The sequence below is a fragment of the Elephantulus edwardii genome, unplaced genomic scaffold (assembly GCF_000299155.1).
Source record: "Elephantulus edwardii isolate Elephantulus edwardi_28Jun2011 unplaced genomic scaffold, EleEdw1.0 scaffold00089, whole genome shotgun sequence".
In the NCBI taxonomy this organism is placed as follows: domain Eukaryota; kingdom Metazoa; phylum Chordata; class Mammalia; order Macroscelidea; family Macroscelididae; genus Elephantulus; species Elephantulus edwardii.
This window is the reverse complement of record NW_006399839.1, coordinates 5222589-5245163: the sequence shown is the minus strand read 5'-3', so window position 1 is coordinate 5245163 and position 22575 is coordinate 5222589. Positions and strand designations below refer to the sequence as shown.

General features: G+C 43.8%; 1 protein-coding gene across 1 annotated transcript in view; it reads right to left on the bottom strand.

Moving 5' to 3' along the window:
* LOC102860525 overlaps positions 1-7533 on the bottom strand; it is a 69827-nt gene extending 62294 nt beyond the window's left edge. Inside the window, exon 1 of the mRNA XM_006890497.1 lies at positions 7348-7533. Coding sequence (XP_006890559.1) covers positions 7348-7533 — 186 coding nt within the window. The remainder of the gene's footprint in view (positions 1-7347) is intronic.
* Positions 7534-22575: the final 15042 nt, after the last annotated feature.

Here is a 22575-nt window from a genome sequence, read left to right as displayed (position 1 = left end):
TTCTTCTATTTTTTTCTCTATAATTATATTTTATTAATAATTTTCATAAACATTTACAGAGATTTTGGGTTTCCATTCATTCATTGTTGCACTATTCTCTCTACCCTCCTCCCAGTTTGTTCTTGTCCAAATGCCACAGTGCTTGTCAAAGCCAGTTCTGATTAATCATCTTTGTCAGTGTGTCCTTTGCCATTTCCTATCACTCCTCCCTGAGAGAGACTTCACCCTGATTCATAACTTTAGCATTAATATACTTACCTTTAGGCTACATATTTGTTGGTTATTGCTTCTTTTCCCTTTAAATTTTCTATTCTCAATAAAAGCAGAAAACGGCTACTAGAAAACGAATGGTTTGTATTCTCAAAATGTACAATGCTGACATCATCATTGCCACCATCATCATCATCAGTGCATGCTGAGTTCTGCTGTGTTCTAGGCAGTGAACACTTTCAACACTAACCTAATCTCCACACCAGTACTTAGCACAACACCCATTTCACAGATGAAGAAACCAAACCTCAGAAAGGCTTAGAGACTCAGATGAAGTCACTCACATAGCAAATAGCACAAAAGCACTTGAACCTGAGTGGTTGGTCTTTGACAGGTTCTGTCAGTTCTGATTTAAAAAGTCTTGTAAACACCCAGTCAAAAGCCATTGGCTATTTTGTACCCACGCACAGTGTAATCAGTTCAGCCTTTCAAATGACTCATGGAAAGCATTAAGAATGGAAGCTCAGCAGGGACTCCACTCAGAGTCTCCAGGGATAGACCTGTCGCCACCACAGAAACAAATGGAGCTCTCCCTGAATTTGTCAGCATTCCAGCAACTTGCTTGGAACCAGATCCAGGAGAGATGAGATCTTGCCTTTGTTATTTACCTCTCAGTAGAGATAAAGAAGTGTTCCAGGCCTGGCTCAGAACTTGCCACCTAACAACCTCAAAAAGCCCACTGCTGTTAAGCTAATTTCTTCCCAAGGCAAACCTCCAATGGGCTTCTGAGGGTAGTTTTACTGAGGGCAAGCTGCTCATGGTTTTTCCCAGTGAGCAGCTATTGAGTTCAAACCCCCAACCTTTTGGTTCTCAGCCTAGCACTTAACCTCTTACATCACCACCCGGGCTCCTTTAACACATAATAGATGCTCAATAAATACTTGTTGAATGGATAACCATTCATTTGCCTCACTAAGAGCCATACTAGAAGAATTTAGGAATTCCTTTTATTTTTTTAATTGAGATTTTAATGAAAGTTTGTAAAGAACTTGGATTTCCACTCTTTCATTGTCGCACATTTTCCTCCCTGCCTCACCCAGTTTGCTTTTTTCTTTGGAAAAAAAAATTCTTTCATTCTTATACATTCTCCCCCACCTCAGGACTACTCTACTGTGCAGCTCTTATTCTGGACCCTTGTCATGCCAGTAATACCTAATTATATATTTCTTTTATGCAGTTCTCTCTCTCATCTGTTTCAATGCCATGTACATCTCCTTTTCTTAATTTCCCCCAACCCCCCATGTCAGTCCTGTTTTATAACAGTGGCATTATGCAATATTTGTCTTTTTTGTGACTGAGATATATCATTCAGCATAGTGTCCTCCATGGTCTTCCATTTTGTATATTTCATGAGTTCTTTGTTTTCCAATGCTGCATAATATTCCGTTGTGTGAATATACCACAGCTTCTCTACCCATTTGTTTGTTGATGGGCACTTAAGTTGTTTCTAACTCTTTGCCATTGTGAACAAAACAGCAATAAACATAGGTGTGCATGTGTCTTCTTAGGTGGCAGTTCTGGTTTCTTTAGGGTATATTCCCAGTAGTGCTATTGCTGGGTCAAATGGTATTTCTATCTGCGTCTTTTTGAGAAAGTGCCATACTGCCTTCCATAGTGGTTGCACCATTTTACATTCCCCAAAACAGTGAATAGGGGTTCCAGTTTTCTCCACAACCTTGCCAACATTTGTTGCTTGCTGTTCTTTTAAACTTTACTATTCTCAGTGGGGTGAGATGAAACCTCATAGTTGTTTTAGGAATTCTATTTAGACTGAATAAATAGACCCCAAATGGAAATGGTCCAGTGATAGAATTCTCACCTTCCCTGTGGGAGACCTGGGTTTGATTCCAACCAGTGCATTTCCAGTGTAGTAGCCACCACCTACTTCAGGCGTGGTCCATAGAAGCTTGGAGTTTTTTACACCAAGATAGACAAGGAGAAAAGACATGGCAATCTACTTCTGCAAATCAGCTCATGAAAACTGTGGCGCTCAGTGGTCCACATTTCATTGTGTATATGGTGGTCATGAGTTGGGCACCAACAACAGCCTAGAATAGAGGCTGTATAAGAGAGGATTGCCCTGCACAATTCTACCATGCTGTGTCCTGGATGCAGCTGTTTGACTGAAGGGTCATGGCAGAGGGTGCCATTTTCAAGTTCACATGAGAGTGCAGAAGGGAGCAGCAGCCCAATACTTAACTACCACACCACCAGACACCTTTGCAGTGGCCTGGTTTTGGGGATGAGGGTGGGGATGGATTCTTATAATTTGTGTCTCTGAAATCGAGTATATAAATACACATAAGTTCACGTTTGATGCATCAACTTTCCCTCATATTGTTGCTTGGTGACAGCGAGGTCCCTCTGCCTCAGTGACCCTTTAATGGAACCGTGTGTCATGCTCACAACTCTGCTGTGCTGACACCCATTGCTGTAGTCACTGTGTCAGTCCATCTTTCTGAGGATCCTCCTCTTTTTTCCACTGACCCTCTACCAAGCAAAATGCCTTTTTCCAGGAACTGACCCCTCCTGATAACAAGCCCAAAGAGTGTGAGATGATTGTTCACTATCCTCACTTCTAAGGAGCATTCTCTCTACTCTTCTTCCAAAATGGATTTGTTGGCTTTTTTTGGTCAGTGTTCTTCATCAGAACCATGATTCCAAGGCATCAGTTCTTTAGTTGTCCTATTCATTGCCCAACTTTCATATGTATATGAGGTGATGGAATATACCACGGCATGGATCAGGCACACCTTAGTCCGCAGAGTGACAGCCTTGCTCATTAACACTTTAAAGAGATTGATCCTTTGCTACAGATTCATTGGGAAGCATTGCTTGATTTCTTGACTTCTGCTTCATAGGTTGTTATTATCGATCCAAGGGAAATTAAATCCCTGACAACTTTAGACATTTATCTGTTATTGTGATGTTAACTTTCATACACAGAGAAGCAAAAAAAGCTTCTCGGTCTTCACCACTGGCTGCACCTGACACTCCAGGGTTCTAGTACAACAGGTCACGTTGTGTCGGATCTGATCTGTAAGGTGCTTCCTGACATCTCCTAAGATTCCCCAGGTTCTGCATGGGGTGATAGGAAGGAACCCACATTAAATGCTCTTCCCCAATGTGTATTTTTTCCCAGACAATTTTCTTATTCTTCATTCCCTTCTCCAGCTTTGTATTTTTATAGGAGTCTTTCTCAGTCTTCTTGGTTTAATAAATAAAAAAGTATTGATTGATTTGAGATTGCAGGCTCCTTATATTGTTCTGGGAACCAATTATTTTGAGCCTTACCAATATTTTCCATGTTGTTGTTGTTGTTGTTTTCTGGTGTCGAGTCACCTGCAATTCATAGTGACCCCATCATGTTTTTAGTAATTTGTATTATCTTACAGCGTTGCTATGGGCCTTGGAAGGAGCTCTGGGAGTGTAGTCCATAGTGGATTGCATGCTCATTCAAAGGCTCTGCTTCTCCAGTGGTTCGAATCCACGATCAGCTCAATGAGGGGAATATGGACAGCCTCTTCCCATTGAGATTTACTACCTTCAAAACCTAATGGCGGGTCATTATGAGTCAGAATCCACTGAATAGCAGTGCATTTGAGTTTTGATTCTTGGTATTGGTTGTTAGTTGCCATGGAATCATTTCTGACTCTTAGAGAACTTCAAGTGTGTGCTGGTACACCTATGCTTCATGACATTATCAGTGTATTTGAAATAAGACAGTTTGTAGTTGGAGGATGGTCCCCAGCATTGTAGGACAGTAGGATCTTTGGCCCTTCTTACAAACTTCCAGTAACACTAGAGATGCTCTCTCACATTGGCAAATGCCTCCTTGGAGGATGGTACCATCCCCAACAGAAATCTCTTAGTACTTGTGCCTGAATGAACACTCATTACAGGTTGTGATACAAAAACAGCTAGGATGGAATCTCATCAGACACCTCCAAGACAAACACATCTGCTTGTAGTCTGCGTGCCTTCCTTGTCTTTTGGGCTCTGAGATCCTGGTGGTCAAATCTCTGGGCTCTGGGATCTTGATAGCCCAGACCAGTACTTTCTCAGTAGAACCCTTTCTGATACCTTAGATGGAGTGTGGTGGGGAGGGGGTTCATTTTTGTGATTTGTCTTTGTTTTCATGTGTGACACATGTCTCCAGGCTCCAATCTATCCTTCTATTGAGAATTACTGCTCTTTTCTGCCACTACCACAGTGCTCCTTAGAGGCGTGGGCGATGAAACTTTATCTCACGTACTTCAGGCTTGGAAAATCGGAGGGTCAGTGAAAAGATGAAGACCTTCAAAAAGATGAATTGAGTGACTGCAATGATGGGCTCAATTGTATCAGGATGATGAGGATGGGGCAGGATTGGATGGAGTTCAGCGCTGTTCTTCGTCAGGTCCCTGTGAGTTGTATCTGACTAGATGGCACCTTTTCATAACCACCACAGTGCTGGAGTGATACGCTTAATTTTGTTCTACCCTTAAAACAAGTTGACTCCAAACACTTTTCATATTCCCATTTCACAGATGAAGAAACCAAGGCTTTATAAAAGTGCTAATAACTTGCCTTCTGATTCTAGGGTCTGTGTTCTAACAACATAATGGTCTTTCTGTCTAGAAAATGGGAAAAGGCTTAGAAGGGGAGAGACTGGAGGATAAAGGGAGGACCAAGATGCATGTGATCCAAGCCGTGGGGTTTTCAGGTGCTTTTGGTGCATCTGAATATTGGACAATTAGTAAGGATGACAGAATCTGACCTTGGAATTGTGATATGGGTGAAGAGTATCTACCGACTATTCTATAGGCTGTCCAAAGAACAAACAAGGCTGTCTCAGAGGAAGTACAAGCAGAATGCTTATTAGAGGCAAGGATGGTGAAACTCTGTCTCACGTATTTTGGGCATGTTGTCAGGAGGGGTCAGCCCTTGGAGAATGACTTCATGCTGGGAAAGGTGGAAGGTCAGGGAGAGGAAGACCTTCAGAAAGGTGGATTGACACAGTGACAGTGAGCTGAGGCAGGAGAGGGCAAGGTTCAGGTCTGTTGTTCATACTTTGAGCATAGATTGTTAACAACAATAAAGAAACCAATTCAAATCGAGCACGAGCTTCACCCCTCAGGACACACCAAGCATCGTTAGTATACAGCCTGTCAGCACCAGCTGAAGTCTTAGCTGGTCCACATCAGTGGGGGAAAGGCTTTGCAGGCATTTTTCCTAAATGACCGTGGGTCAGAGCTGGGGAGGATTGGCCGCCTAATTCATGAAGCAGGATGGAGTGCGGGCACCCATGCCAGCTTGAGAGTCTGCTGCTGCCCAGAGAATCTGGCTGCCGCATCCACTCTCAGCCTCTCTGGGGAAACAACAACAAAACTCCAGGCCGGATATCTGGGGAGTGGAAGGATAGGAGGAAGTTGGCAGGTTGGCTCTGAGGAACCTGATGCCTGGATTTCCAGGACTCCAGTATGGGGAGCAACAGCAAGAACAGAGCAGATGCCACCAGCCCTCGACACCATTCATTCATGTTATGAGATTCACCGAGCCAGTGCCAGGTTCTGCACGAGATGCTGAGGATTCACAACAAATGGCACTGACAAATCGCTCTGCCCTCAGAGAGCTTACATTCTAATAAGGTAACACAGATGATAAACATTGATAGATAAAATAGATGTATGCTAGATGGAAGAGGTGCCGTGGACAGAAGATAGGGAAGAGGATAGGCCCTGTGGGGGTTTGGGTTTTAAACAGTGTCCAGAGAAGGCCTCAAGAAGTGTCAAGTTCTCAGCTCTCTACAGCAGTGACCTCATTAATGTTCACAATAGTGCCAAGAAATAGGGGATGTTATTCTTCCCTTTCATAGAAAAAGATACTGAGAGGTTCAGAGAGATGCAGTGGCCAGCTACAGATCATACAGCGATCATACATGTGGTACAACTGGGATTTGAACTCAGGTTAATAGGAACGTCAGTGACTGTGCTCTTGTACTTCACCAACCATTGGTGCAGGCACAGCCTGCCGGCAGCATTTGGGGACCCATGGATGGCAGATGTGGGCAGCTGTTGGTGGGGCGGGGCTTGAGATCTTTAGTGAGCTGCATCCAGACCACCTTCCCTGTCTGTGACTAAGGAGTTCCCTCACGGAGCTGCAGCCGAGGCAGGAGGGAGCACACGATAGGGGTTGTCCCAGGACGGGACAGTCCTGGCCCAGGACTCACCCTGCCACCACCCCTGGGCCAGCTGGGCCAGCTGCTCCAGTCAATAAGGGGAGGCCTTCAGGGCGCTCATCCCATCCCTGTGGGGTTCATGGTGTGTTGCTGTGTTGGAAGGGTAGACTGAAGGCAGCATCGGAGGCTGGCACGTGCACAGTGCAGGGAATGGTGCAGAGGGTGGGATTCTGGAGGTGCGGAGGGGGGGGCCACCTCTTAAAGCTCTCAGGAGAGTTTAGGATAGGATATGTGAGGCAAATGGGAAGGAACTGGGGTGGAAAGATTAAGAGAACTAGTTAGGGTGAACGCTCACTTAGTAGGGGAGGGGGCCCTGGAGAGAGCAAGGGTGAGTCAGCTCTAGGCGCCTCAGAGAGGCAAGGAGTGGACACTAGTCATAGGAAAAAGTGGGGAAGGACAACTGTTGTTGCTTCCCAGAGAGAAGGAGCCAAAGCATGGGACCAAGGAGGACAGCCTGGGAATTTTCCGAGTGTGATAGAGGCCAGGGAAGACTATATATGTGAGACGTGCAGATACCACCCAGCACACAGGAAAGTGGGAAGAGCAGGTCCTAGAGAGAAGCTCCAGGGCTCTGGAAAAGCAGGTTTTGGAGAACCCGAATAGTGCCTGGGAAACCTGGAGGGGGCAGGGGAAGAGGTCACAAATTCTGGGGAAGAACTTGTTTGGAGAGAGCGCACCCAGGGACACTAGAGGGAAGTGGGACAGTGGCCTGGAGAGGCCAGGGACCTGGGCGGCTGAGGATGGGGAGGCAGCAGCTTGGAGGATGAGCCCCTGGGCTGGGTGTAGAAATGGGCACGGAGAGCACTTGTTCTCTGCCTCCCCTTCGGGGCTGCTTCCAGCCCTAACATGCCACTCACCATGATGGAGAAGACCAGAGCCACAATGTTGATGGGGTACGCAGGGCAGAAGCACGAGATGATCGTGAGCCACAGGTAGTTATCAGGCTTGGGTACATCCTCCTCAGTCTTTTCATCCTCTGTGTTGGCCTCAGGACTGCTGTCCAGAGCGCTCTTGAAGTCAGATCCAGGGTTGAAGTGAGACATGGACGAGGCTGGTGCAGGGAGCAGGCAGAGGGAGCGCAGTCTGGACTCTGGCCGCAGGCAGGCTCCTGGGGAGGCTCTGAAAAGCCCCAGTGCAGGGCTCTGGGGAGAGACGTGACCTCACCCCTCCTGCGTCCTCTGCCTGCACTCTGCCTGGGGCCTGGGGATCCGGGCCAAGTGCCTCCCTACAGGGAGGGAGGGAACGAGAGGGAAGGCGGGGAGAAGGGAGGGAGCCAGCCAGTCTGCTAAAGAGAGTGAGAAAGACAGACCAGGGCAGTGGCTCCACAGTGGACACACCCAGAGACCATCTAACCAAGGACCAGATTCTGACTGAGAAGTGTGAAATAGCACCAGGAAAAAGGAATTGACCAGGTGCAGGGCGTGGAACAAGAACATTTTAAAAAACCATAGAATTTGAAAGACCCACCCTTCTATCTGTACCATTTCTACTTGCCTTCAGCAATTTACCTTCACTGTATGGAACTCAGGTGCTTCATTAGCCCTGAACACCCTTTCTGTTTGAACACAGAGCCCCTGTAATCCTCTTCCCTATAGGTGGGAAGGGCACAGCAGTGGGTGGGCTTTTACCCACCTGCAGTGTGGTATAGCCAGGCACCAGGGTAGGGTGTGGGGGTGTGGAGGGTATAGGACCGCAATGAGCACTCACTTCTCGCATCTCACTTCTCTCCAAGAGTAGAAACAGACCTGTGTCTGCTGCACCACTTGAATGACCCTAGAGAAAGATCTGGGAGATGCAGACCTAATTTCTCCTGAGTAGTATTGCATTATATTTGTGTACATTTTATTTATCTGTTCATGGATATGTAAGTTATTCCCATCTTGGCCTATTGTAAGTAGTGCCATAAGAAAAATTGGTGTATAAAACTTTGGGTCTAACTTAAAGACCCATACCCATAATATCCATTGTTGGAGAAATGAGTGGGGGAAAAATGTCTATCCCCAAATAGTAGATATTGTATGACTTTACTTTTATAAAAAGATAGGAAAAAGCAGATGTATTGAGATCATAGTTTCTTAGTGATTACTGGAGGAAAGAGGGAGAAAGGGCTGTTAATGGTGAGAGAAAAGTTTCATTAAATAAAGGTAGCTTTGCACAGCCAGTTATTGTAATTACTGTCAACAAGTTGGACACCTTGAGCAAAGTTGAGCAAAGCTGTGTGATGTATATACAATACATAATGATATATATTCCTCACAAAAAAGAAAACAATGTCGAGAAGTAGCTGCTGATGAGATTCCGTTCCTTGTTTTGGAGATTCTAGTTAACTGGCATGATAACCAGTTCAGTGTCTCTGTTCTAGCTCCTAGTTCATTGCTTAGTGGTCTTAAAAGCATACATGTGACCATCCAAGGCACAACTGTTGGCCTGTGTTTTTCTGTAGCAGTAGAAGAGGAGGAGTCGGGAATAGGAGGAAGACCCATGAATTGCATGGCTGGATGCCTCATGAACAACTCCCTCCTTTTTCCATGAAAGCAGAAGAATTAGATGATGGTGCCTGGCTACCGGTACTGAGCGTTTTGATCAAAGATTCTATTGAAGAATCCTTACCCAAAGGGAGAAAATAGAGAACAGAATTCCAAATTCTCAAGCAGCTCTAGACTTTGTGAATTGAGTAGGTGAGTCTCTGAAATGATTTCCCTCAGATAATCTTTTAACCTTAAACCAAAAATATTCCCTGAACTCATCTTCCAGCCAAAAGAATAGTTGAACTTAACTAGTGGGGGAGGAGGGGAGGAAGTCTGCCTTGAGCATTGTACTCTTCTGAGAATAAGCTATATGAGTTCAAAATGACAGCAACAACTCAAAAAGATGAACTAGGAAACTAAGAGGGCAAAGGGTTGATGGTAATGAGGGAGGAACAACTCAGAAAAAGGTGAAAATGGTTGCAAAACTTGAAGAATGTCATCATATGTCACTAACCTGTACATGTAGACACTAGGGGATTGATGTATATTTCTCTGTATTTATTCTCAACAGTGAGAAAATAAATCAGATTTTAGGGGAGGAGGCGATAGCCCAACAAATGCTCACATCATTTTTAGTAATAAAAAATATTAATCATCTCTTTGGCTTTCTCTGAGTATGAGGTGCTTGTCTCTGATGCTGTCACTTAGCTCATGCACCATCTTTATTGGGTTACCTGCTTCTGTCCTCTGACTGCAGATTCCCTGCCGAGAGATGGAACTTGTCTTACTCATGTCTGTGTCACTGGTGGTGCCTGGACACAAGGGGGTGAGGCTTAGAATAGCTTGCAAGGTGAGCCCATCAACGGGAAATGGCCTCATCCCCAAAACACCCACACTTGCATCTTGGTATGCCAGTCACCTTAGAATGAGCCGAAAGCTTGGCTTTATCTACGGGCTTTCTTTTTTATTTTATTATTTTTGTGTGTGTGTACCGTCAAATCAGATCTGACTGGTACAGAAGGAGATTGCCCCTCCTTCCCCGGCAGAGCATCTAGTGGATTCGAACCCTGCGCCTCTGGGATTGTAGTTGCAGCTTCTTGCCACTAGGCCACCAGAGCTCCCCGTCTACAGGCTTTCTAACTGAGCCTTTGCACTGGTTGTTCTTTCCGTTGGGAATACTGTTCCCTTAGACTGTCATATGGCTGCCTTATTCCCAGTTGCCAGCTCAAATGTCACGTTCTCAGAGAAGAGCCTTTTCTTCAGATTTATGTAATGTAGACTACCACAACAATTCTATTATTTTGACAGCTTGTATTTTCCTCTGTGACATGCATCACCATTGTAATTTACTTGTTCATTATCTAGTCTTTCCTAGCCTAAAAGCTCTGTTACTTGTTCAGAGCTGTTTCTCCTATGCCTTAATTGTCCTCATAAGAAGCAGTTTTTGAAAGAATGGATTGTAATTACCTGGGAATATTGGAAGCACCTTCAGCTCTTGACCAAGACTCAGCTGCCATTTGAACCATTGACCTGTCAAGTGCTTTCACCACCTGCCTTCAGGGATTCTAACAAAATAGAATGTTGTTGTTGTTTTTAGGTCCTGGTGGACCAGCTCCAACTCACAGGAACCCTGCGTACAACGTTCAGGTATCACAAAGTAATGAAAGCCATCAAAACATATCACTGACTTGGCTTTTAACCAAAAAGTTATAGGCTTAAAGCTACCCAGAAGAGACTCAGAAAAAAAGGTCTGGCAATCTACTTCTGGGGAAATCCCCCAACAAACCAGCCATTGAAAATGATGTGAAGTACAGCTCTACTTAGATATGCATGAAGTCACCGTCCATTGGGATTGGGTCAACGGTAACTGGTTGTTTTTGGTTTTGATAACAGTAACCCATCTTCCTTGTCAAGAAGACAGCTCTCCAATACTGATCTGACACTCCGGAGTCATGAAACTATTACTGAGGACCTACCATATATGCTCAATGGATTCTCCACTTGGATTACTTAACTGACTTCTTTAGCAATGTCTTTGAGGTAGGTGACAAGATTGCCTCTTTACAAATGAGAGACCTTGGATCAGATTGTTAACGGGACTTACTTAAGGTCTCCTGCTTAAGTAGAAGAATTGGGATTCGAACCCAGTGCTTGTTCTGTCAGCATGTCAGGTAAAGCTAGATGGACATCTCTGAAGTTTACTTACATTCTGCCCCAGGAAGATAGATTAATAGCCTGATGGCAAATGTAGCAGTGAAATGGCGATCACTTGAAACATTTGCAATTAAATGGAAAAGAAAGTGCCCAGAGCAGAAAGTGTAATGTATATGTGCTGAGCCTTAAGGGAGCCTTCGATCACTTAGTTGGGGTTTCCAGTTCTAATTTCCTGAGCTGCACTCATTTTCTCCTGAGAGGTCAGTTTATTGCTCTTGGGTAACGCTACTGGCTGATTGCTTAATAGTGTGGCAGTGCTCTCCCTCCTTAAAATGAGACACTGAAAGTACCTTCGCACCAGTCAGTCTATCATGTAGCTTTCTGGATTGCAGGATTACAGTGTCCCTTTTGATCATTTAAAAGAAGTCTTACTTCTGAATATCAGAGTGTCTTTAGGTTCTGTCACATCAGCAATGCCTCGTAGTGACCCTACGAACAGCAGATCTGGACCTTGCTCTTTCTGGTGCCATCCTCACATTCTCTGATATACTTGCACCCATTGTGATTGCCCCTGGGCTAGTCCATGTGGTTGCGGGCTGTCTTCTCTTTCTCTGTCCCTCCACCTTTCCCAAGTCTCTCTCTGAGGAAGTGCAAGCAGGGTGCTCTTCAGAGGCAAAGATGATAAAACGTCATCTCTCATTCTTTGGACATATTGTCAGGAAAGGTTAGTCCCTGGAGAAAGACATCATGCTTCAAAAGGTGGAGTAATATAAAAGTAATAATACAGTTTTATATGTAATAATAAATATTAATACAATGTAATATAATAATATAAAAGTAATATGTGTATGTTTTAGTAAAGCTGAAAAATAAAGAGCAGCGTAAAGCAGAATAGATTTCACTTCTGTGCTCCCACCCATCAGTGACCACCACAAACACAAGAAACAGACTGTTTTTTCCAATTATCTTTCTGCAAATGTGCATTTTTCTCCCTCGTAATGAGGCTATATACAATTTTGTTTCCTTTTTTCTCTGCTCTCTGTTACATGATGAATTAGCATTCTTTGCTGGTGTTGTAATGGTCTATATAATTTTCCTATTGTTTAGATGGATTATTGTTTATGTATCCATTCCCAGATCATTAGGTACTGAGACAATTTTTAGTACTTTTTAGGGTTGTTATTTTGAAAATAGTGTGATGTACATCTCCCCCCCCTCCCCGTTTTCTGCACTTGTGATTATTTCTTGTGATCTGTGATGATACCGCCTAGATATCATTCTTTGGGAAGACTGAAAAACTCGGATGGACTGATGGAGATATTGCACAATCAGATATATACCAAAGGCTGAGTTAAATGATAGGCCGAAGAAGCAGTCACAGACTCGTTTACTAGAGAGTGGTTGAAAATTAGATGGATACAGAGAGAGCTTCCCAGTTCCAAACAGACTCTTGAAATCTAATGACAGGCAGTGAGGTGGTGTCACATCTATGGCTTTGGGCTGGGATTCTTAGATCTTAAAGAGCTTAGATCTTGAACCGTCAGTCTTTTGATCTTAGCTCTAGCTAGGATTCCAAAGGTAAAGACTGAGATGCACTGAGAGAGACTGAGATTCTGCTGATCTGTGAAAATGCAAGTAAAGATCCCAGAGCTTTAGGAAATGGTAGGAGGTCGAATGCATTTGCTGCCAAACTTCCCATTAGTCTCAAGTACCAGTCTTTAGTAGTCAGAAAGCAGTTGCTCTGGTCTCAGGGGCTTGCTCTGAGACAACAGTGTCTTTTTGGCTAATATTATTAGAAAACCATTTACCTTTCTAGTTTCCAGCAACTCTGATACTCTCACATGGAAAGGGGGGGACAACGAAGAGGGGACAACAGATTGTGACTGTTAATTTCATACAGCTTGCCTTTAAGTGAAACTGTTTAGGCCATAGGGAAAAATAACAAACCTTCTCAGCCTCCACATACAATCTTTTCCCTATTTAACCCCTATCATGCACAGAGAATAAGAGCAGTACCTGTCTTGTCCTTCTTTACATGTGTCTACTACCTATTTAGGGAGCACTGGTAGCCTAATGTTAAGAAACTGCTATCCACCAGCTGCTCTGTGGGAGAGGGTTGGCTACTCTCCTCCTGTGCACTTTACTGCCTCTGAAAACCTGCTAGAGGGTCCGCTCTGGGTTGGTTCTAACTTGATGGTGCACAACAACATTATCTATTTAGGGAGGTCTGGTGGCCTAGTGGTAAGATAATATGCTGCTGACTTAAAGGTATGCAATTCGAATCCTCCAAATGCTCTGTGGGAGAAAGATAGGCACTCTCTTCTCATGTGATTTACTACCTCTGAGAACCTGCTGAAGGGTCAGCTATGTGTTGACTCTCACTGACAGTATGTAAAAACAACAACAACAACATCATCATGTATTTGCTGATTCTACCTTCTCTCACCTTCTGTTCCCATGTGTGGTGACCACCCAAGAATGATTCTGTGTGTAAACCTTCCTTTATCTTTTTTTCATAGTAGTGCTCTTTTTTTAATTTTAATGAAAGTTTACAGAGACTTACAATTTCCAGTCATTCATTGTTGCACTTTTCTCCCCCCTTCACTCTTCTCCTTGAAAAGAAAGAAAAACTCTTTCATTGTTATGCAGTCCCTCCCCCTCAAGTCCACTCCCATAGTAGTACTCTTTTACCAAGAAAACAAAAATTCTCACCACTGGACCAATAGGCAATATTATGATAGATGGAGAAAAGATTGAATCTGTCAGTGACCTCATCTTTCTTGGATGCACAATCAATACACTTGGTACCAGCAATCAGGAGATCAGAGACGTATTGTGGAGGGAAAGTATATAGTCAGGAACCTCTCCCAGTTATTAAGGAGCAATGATGTTAGTTTGAGGACTAAGATGTGCCTGATTCAGATCATGGTCTTTTCAGTCATTTGCTGTCGTGCTCAGAGATAGACAGTTATTAAGGATGACAGAACAATTGATGCCTTTGAGCTGTGGCGTTGTATAAGAAAGTATGCCATGGACTCCCAAAAGAACAGGTGTGTCTTGGAGAAGGTGCAGTCACAGTGCTCTTTTGAGGCACACAGTTTCTGTGTTGTGACTGATACATTTCACCCTTCATAATGTCTTCTAGAATCAGCCTTGCATAAAGTGTTCCATGATGTCCTGTCACTCTTCTTGTTGGTTGGATAGTATAAAAACATGTATCTTGACCTTACATTTGAGCTCTCGGATTAGATTGTCAGGGACTCCATAATACGGTAAAACCTGTGAAAGCCAGACCTCATATCAGGAATACAACTGTCCGAAAAGGATAATACAAGTTTTTCCAACTAAAACAAGTATAAACTGAAAGTGGTAAGACTGTGCCTTGTCAAAGGTAGAAAACTTACATGACCCAGAAAATCAAGACAGTCCCATTGAATTCCATTCCACCTCTCATGATTTTCACTGTAATTCACAAATATTGTAACAACAACAATGAATATCATAGAGCTAAAACCTGCACAAACCAGTCACTGACATCTTCCATGCCTCCTTCTAGTCCTTATGTCTAACCAGCTGCCGTTTTCATCAATTTGTAACCAAAGTAGGTACACAATTATGCAGTTTGAAAATTTTTTTAAACTCTATACTAAACCTTTCTCACATTGTAGTTCTCTGCTTATTATTTTTTTACATTGGCCTAATCCATAGAGTCCTTGAACTGGTAGCCAAAGGCCACACCTCTAGGGATTCAAATCCTCCAGCTTCTCTGTGGAACAAAGATGCCCAGTCTCCTTCTGTGCAGTTTACAGCCTCTGAAAATCCATTAGAGGCTCAGCTGAGTCGATTCTGACTTGACAGCAGTGACTTTGAAATATATAGGTAACATCATTTGCCTTTTCAAAATTATTTTTGCATACAATTCAGTGATGTTAGTTACATTTATCATGCTTTTCAGAGCTCGGCACATTCTTTGGCCTTATTTTTTTCCATTCCCTTTAACAGATGCTCATTGTCCCTTCTCTGCCTAATCATTTTTGATGGCTTTCATGACTTTGTGATACCTGAGGGTTGTACGCAGGCTTCCCGTGAGTTGGAGCTGGTTCACTGGGACCTAACAACAACAACATTATATTTTGTTAGAATCCCTGGTGGCAGGCGGTGAAAGCACTTGAAAGGTCAATGGAAAGCACTTGAAAGGTCAATGGAAAGCACTTGAAAGGTCAATGGCTCAAATGGCAGTTTGCTTCCATAATGATTTACTACCTTGAAATTGGGTGGGAAAGTTTTCTTCTGTCCTATAGGGTCACTGTGCATCAGAGTGGACTTGATGGCAGTGGAGCCCTGGTGATGCAGTAGTTAGTTACAGCTCTTGACTAACACGTCATGGGAGAAGGAGGTGGCCGTCTATGTCCATCGAGATTCCACCTTTGGAGACTGTGAGGCAATTGTACTTTGTCCTTGAGGGTCACTGCAAGCCACAATCGGCTCCATGGGAATGGGCTTGGGGGTTTTAGTATCTTCTGTGTGAAAAATGAGAAAACAGAAAAGTTTCTTTTCTTCCTTCTCTTGCCTTCTGCCCAGCAAAGTTCCTTGGTCGCATCCAGTGAAATGAAGGGAAGCTTCCTTGGCTGACTGCTGGGAAAGTAGGGGTGAGGTCGCAGGGAGTGGGATCGTTTCTACAGCAGCTAGACTCCAAACCACTTAAGGGATGGAAAGGCTGAGAGCCAGCACGGGGAATGGCAACACTAAGTAATTGGTGGTGGAGGCGGTGGGGCACGATGGGTGAGCAGGCTTGGTCTGGAGAGGGTGTTGGGGAGATGGGGATGGAGGAGACAAGAATGACACTTAAGTGTGGCTATAGGACAGGCACTTTTCTATGCTTGGAGTGTGTAATTCTGTTCATCATATTTGAGAAGACCAGGTATTCTGGACTTTCGTCAACCTGAGCCAGACCAGTTTGTTGTTAGAGACATTATATGTAACTGAATGACGCGTTGTCTAATCCTGCATCATGTTTATGATCATTGATAGATTTGAAGCCATTGTTGTGGCTACTGTGTTAATCCATCTTGTCAAGGGTTTCCCTCATTTTCCTTGACTCTCTAATTTACTGTACACCATGTAGTTTTATAGGGAGCCGCTGATGGTCTAATGGTGATGAGGTGCATTGCCAACACTGAGGCACTCAGTTCGAATCCACCAGTTGCTCCATGGGAGAAAAATAGGCAGTCTCCCTCTCTCTGATTTATAGTCTCTGAAAACTCACTGGAGGGTCAGCTATGCATTGATTCCAACTTGATGGCACACAATAACAACATGTCCTTGTTTTACTATTTTTGTTGTTGTTACACTTTTCAGATACGATCTACTTTTAGTTTTGTTGTTGTTGTTTTGTGACTGAATTCTTCTGATGATGTGGCCAAAGTCGGTGAGCGGAGGTCTCACCGTCCTTGCTCCTCTGGAGAATCCTGGTTGTATTTTGTCTAAGATGAATTGGTTCGTCAGATGAAGCATTTTCTCCAATAGATAAGATTCACAGGTCCAGGAATCACGGGATGGAAATAGGGGTGACACCACTCACTGTTATCCCCTCACAAGAAGATATAATGCTTTTATGCATCTTGTGCCTGCAAACCCGTTCTCTGTGGACCATGAAGTCTTAGTTCCAAAAGGAGGAATACTCTTGCCTGGAGAATAGAAGAGATAGATTCAACTCAACTGGAAGTTAAGAATATCATGCAGCCACTTGGACTGCTCATACTTCTAAAGGGAAGGAGTTACTTATTGTCAGAGGTGATTGTGTCTGACGCTAGTAATCTCTAAAGCCAGCAGTCTAAAACTCTGCTTGCCTAAGACTGTGACTCAGTAGCCTTCCGTGGTGCCTCTCTCTTTAGGTCTGACTCTCAAAAACTCCATTTGCTGACATTTAGTTTGCAACTGAGTATATAACCCCTGCACCACCAGGAATCCTTTCAGATGTGATGGCTTGTTATTTTTGTTAAGTACCCTTCGAGCCCAAAGTGACCCATAGTTGACCCTCCAGCGGGTTTTCAGAGACTATAGATCACATTGGAGCAGCTGGTGGATTTGAACTTTGTGCCTTTCAATTGGTGGTGCAGCTCCTTACCACTTGGTAACCAGATCCCCCTGGTGGCTTAGATGGAATAATTCCTTGTTGGGGAGAGCTGTCTGGTGTGGAACAGATTCTACTAGATGCCAGTAGCCCTTGCACCCCCAAAATGCACCAATATTGCTCTTGATGGGGGTAAAGCAATGTTTCGTATTTCTGCAGGCTCCCAGGTGCTATTGTTGCTTTTGTTGTGTGGATTCCATAATGGATAATGAACTCTTCAGTCATCTGGGATCCTTGGGTGGTGCAAATGCTCAATTCACTGGATTGCTAACCAAAAGACTGGAAATGTCAGTCCACCCAGAGACAACAGGAAGAAAGCCCTGGTGTTCTGCTTCCAAAAACATGAGCCAGGGAAAACTCTATGGAGCATAATTCTGCCCAGACGCGTGAGTTAAAATTCAGTCAGGACAGTTGGTTTTATGGCAACTCCCCCCCCCCCTTCTTTTCCCATTTTAGGAGACCATACATCACATTTACAGTCCTCAAATTACACTTCATTCATTACAAAATTTGTTCTACTTAAGGGTCCAGCCCTTGGAAAAGGTTATTGTGCTGGAAGCAGGGTCAAAGAAAGACAAGATGGATTGACAGCCGTGATTGTAACAATGGGTTTGAGCATGTTGGAGACCTTGAGGACGGTGCAGAATAGGGCCAGGTGCAGATGCTAGGTCCCTATGAGTTGTAGTTGACGCGATGGCACCTAACAACAACAGCTTGTGAAAGATAAGAATACTTACTGGTTTGATGCATAGCACACTGGGCTTTTCACCAGAAAGGCTGGCAGTTTGAATCCATCAGTCACTGTGCAGAAGGGTGGGCAGTCTTTTTCTATGTAAATTTACAACCTTGGAAACTGAGTGAATGGTCTCTATGAGGCTCTATGAGTCAGAACCCCTCGAAGGCAGTGGGTATGTGGAAGATGAGGGTACCAACATCAGACTTTCCCTGTGGGGTTGAGACCACACTTAGCAGAGCTTTATTTTCAGTGTTTGGAGAGTTAAAAATCAGTCCGGTAAATGAAAAAGAAAAGTTTATTAAAAAAACCCAAACATTGTTTGATGAAAAAGGAAAGTTTATTAAAGAAATAGTTTGTTTCTTTTTATTCTTTGGGCACATGCACCTGCATGCTGAGCAAATGAGGTCTGAGGGAGGTGTTTAGAATGAGAATACTGGAAGTGAGGTCCACCTGGATGCATTGTTGGGGCCCACACAGAGGCTGGAATGAGCTCAGATGCTTGCAGAATTAACCATTTTTAATTGCTTCAGTGAGTTTCCTGGGAGTGCTGCACATTAGCATTAGTGAGGGTTTAGAAGTAGTTTCGCACAGAAGCAGGAAGGGCTGTAATGCTGTCTTAAACGTCTTCAATTATATATGAAGGAGTGAGTGGTCTTTCAAGCATTATCCAGCGGGAAAGCTCTTGGACTCCTGGGAAATTTTGGTACATTTAAGATGAAAACTTTCCTGGCTCTTTCCGGCCAGTGTAGGCCTTGCTAAGGGAAGAATCTCTGTTGATCTTTTGAGTAAAAGTTCAAACGGGGTTTTAATCTGAGCGGCAGTCTGCACCCCTATGTGATTGCTCCCTCCTTCCTCCCTCCCTCCCTCACCAGCAATCCCCTCCTCCCCTCTTCCTTGTCTTTCTGTTCCTTTGATGTTTGCAAAGTGAATCTAATTAGGAGCTGTTTTCACAATTAGTGTGTGGTGAAGCTGTGCTTTTGTTTGTTTTCTTAGGAGGACCAGAGCCTCAGCACGGGTTCTGGAAGAAGAGGGTAGTAAAGTGTGGAGTTGTGTGTCTGATTTTGTAAAGAAAACTTTTGGAATTTTGATTGCAGTTGAATCTGTACATCACTCTGGGTAGTGCTATCTTAACAACATTATGTTCTCCAATCATAAACATGAAACGTCTTTCCATTTATTGAAGTCTTCTTTAGTCTCTTTCAGTGCCTTAGGAAATATTTTATTCTGGGAGTCATATTAGCGTGCTTCCTCCAACCTGTTAGCAGAGGCTACTTGTTGGGACATTATACTTGGAAAGGTGACGTGTCAGCGGAAGAGAGAAAGGCTCTCAATGAGATGGCTTGACACAGTGACTGCAGCAATGGACTCATGTGTGTCAGAGAGGATGAGGATGGCACAGGACAGAACAGGGTTCAGATCTGTTGTTCCTCAGTCACTGTGCGTTATACTCAACTCGATGGTACCAAACAACAGTCACCTATCTTAGCATGTGCTGTTCCCACCAACTATTCCCACTCCTTGGGACACTGTCTTGGGGACACTGCCTGGGACACAAGGTTGGCTTGTTATCATTCTGGTCTCCGCTCACATACAGCCTCCTCCACTAAACGTCTTTTTAGTTTGCAGGCTCCACTACTCACTGGTCAGTTGACTGCACATAGTGACTCGCGTTTTGCTGGGATGCTGGAAGTTAGGTGATACTGCTCTTTTAGACACTGCCAGGGTTCCCAGGACAGACAGGTTTCAGCAGCATGTCTAGACTAAGATGGATTAATGGAAGAAAGGTCTAGATGATCTGCTTCTAAAATTAGCCATTGAGAAAGTCTGTGGATCCTTAAAGAGTATTGTCTGATACAGTGTGGAACAGTAATCCACTGAGGTTGGAAGACAGTACACAGTGGCCACAGTGATGGATTGTGACGATGGAGCAGGGCCTAGACGCATATTGTCTCGTCCTCAATGTTTATGAGGTCATGGGTCACTACTGTCTCAGGTATGACTTAAAGTAGAGCACAAGCTCCAGAATCTTACTTTTCTCTTAGCACTATTTCTTGTCATCTTTTAAAATTCTCATTGTTCCTTTTTCCTTAGCATCCTTCACCTCCCCTAGTGACTAAACTTTCTGGGTACAGAATTCTTCCTTTCCTGGTGTTTCCCAGGTCCTAGAACAGGCTCTGGTGCTTGGTAAACACCCAAAAGATGTTGGTCAGACAAATGAATGAATGAACGAACGAACAAATGAAGTGGTATATGACGTCAACCCATTGCTGTTGAGTTGGTTCCAACTTGTACTAACCCACTTTGCAGGATTGAGTAGAACTGTCTCATAGGATTTCCAAGGCTGTAACTTTGCAGAAGCAGACTACCACATCTTGTGGATGAGTTCAAACCCTCAGCCTTTGTGTTTGCAGCTGAGAGCTTAACCACTGTGCCCCAAGACAGTAAACCAATGTGCACGGCTCTCAAAAAAGAGGGATGACACAGTTACGGCAACAATAGTTCCTGACATACATACTATTGTGATGCAGGACCAAGCACTGTTTGGTTCTGTTACCATGAACTTGACAGCACCTGGCAACAAGAGCCTGGAGGCCAAAATCATAATTGCTTATGAAGAAGTCAGGGCATCTAGAGAAAAGAATATATTAGGACATGAAGGTGACATTGAATGGTCAACTTCCAAGCAGTCATTTTACAGGTGGTGAGATCATTAGCCATTAGGTCAGACTTGCCTTCTGATATCCAGAATTTTATTACTGTAAATGGTCTTAGTGACCACACTGGGGGATGCATTCCAGTAAATCCAAGGATATTTGTGAAGTCAAGGGAAAGAAAGAAATATTTGAGATTGAGACTCTGACAGGGATTGTCTCCTCCAGAAAACAAGCACCAAATATGTAAGCGATCTGTAAGGATTCATCCCGAAGGTGGTTGGCCCTGGAGAATTGGCCTCAAGCTTTAGTGCTGGAGAATTGAAGATGATAAAAGAGTAGTAATAATGAGGAGATGGCGTTAGCACTTAGATGGTGTTAGCGCACTGGTTTCCCACTGGGAAGACTGCACTCTATGCTTTGTATCCCTGGCTGGAGGGGAGGGGTTCAGGACAATTATAAATGCCCACAAAGCTTCAGCGCAGGCTTTTGGGATTGGGACCTTTCTCCACTGAATAGAAGCTCGGATACAGGCCTCTCTCATTCCCTCCCTCATTTATATTCTCAGCTTAGTGTCATCAAAGGTCTTCCATATGCCAGGTGTTGAGAAAACTGAGGTAAATAAGCTCCAGTTCATACCAAGGGGGGAACCTACAGAGTTGTGTTCCTCTGGGTTCTATGGAGGTCATTTGAACAGCAGGAGCCCTCTCTCTGGCCTTGGGCCTCTACCTGGTCACTGAGAACCTGAAGCCTCTCCAAGAATCCTTATATGTGGCTGGTTCTAATGCAGATAGATCTATATGGATGTCTATGTGTGTGTGTATGCGTGTCAAGTAGATGACTATAAACAGACATTTATAATTACGTATGTATGTATACATATTTATATCTGCATGCATTAATATCTTTAAAAATATACATATTTATATGAAATATATAAACTTAATAACATGAAATATTAAGTTGTATTTCTAAATATAAAACTGAACTATATATATACACACACCACATATGTATACATACATGTATATATATGCCTGTATATAAAATACATATAATCTATAAATAATGATGTTCCCCCTCCCTTGTTTATCTCTAGCTCTGGTACCCTGCTCTTGATGTCTCCTGCTTCTCTGGATCCATTTGAGGACGCTGCTCTGCTGTTCGCTTCTGCTGGGAATCCCTGGTTTTATGCTGAAGGTATGACTTTCTCAGTCCTTCCAACAGCTTGACGTGCTACTGTGGGTTTCTGTGCACAGTGAAGAAGTAGGGAGGCAAACCCTGTCTCCTGCTTGTGAATTCACTTGTCAGAGTCACATAGTGACTACCCAAAATGCCTATCTTCCTGGGCTTAGATAAACTGAGTCATAATAGCCCCTCCCACCATGCATCACTCTGCTGTCTTTTCTGTCACCAGTATACCCCACCCTCCTTCATATCAGTTCATTACCCCTTCACACATCCATTTAAAAGATAGTGCCAAGGATTTTGCCACTGTACTCTCTGTGCTTGTCGGAAGTTCACCAGTGAACACCCTCAGGTGGATGTCATCATGACTATGTACTCTGTTGGTCTAGTGGTGAGAAGCTGCACTGCAAGCCTATAGGAATGTGGTTTGATTCCTCCAGCTGGTCTGCGTGAGGATGGGTAACCCTCCTCCTGTTTGATTTACTGCCTCTGAATACTGTTGGAGGGTTAGCTAAGGGTCAGTTCTGACTCACCAGTACACAACAACAGCAGTGTGCTCCATGTAGGTATTTTGAAAGATAATACAAACAATAAATTGTTCTTGTTAGGTACCATCAAGTTGGCTGTCATAGCGACTCTACGAGCAGTAGATCTAACTTTGCCCTATCTTGCGTCATCCTCACGATATCCAACATGTGTGAGCCCTTTGTTATAGTCACTGTGTCAGGCCATCTGGTTGAGGCTTTTCTCTCTCT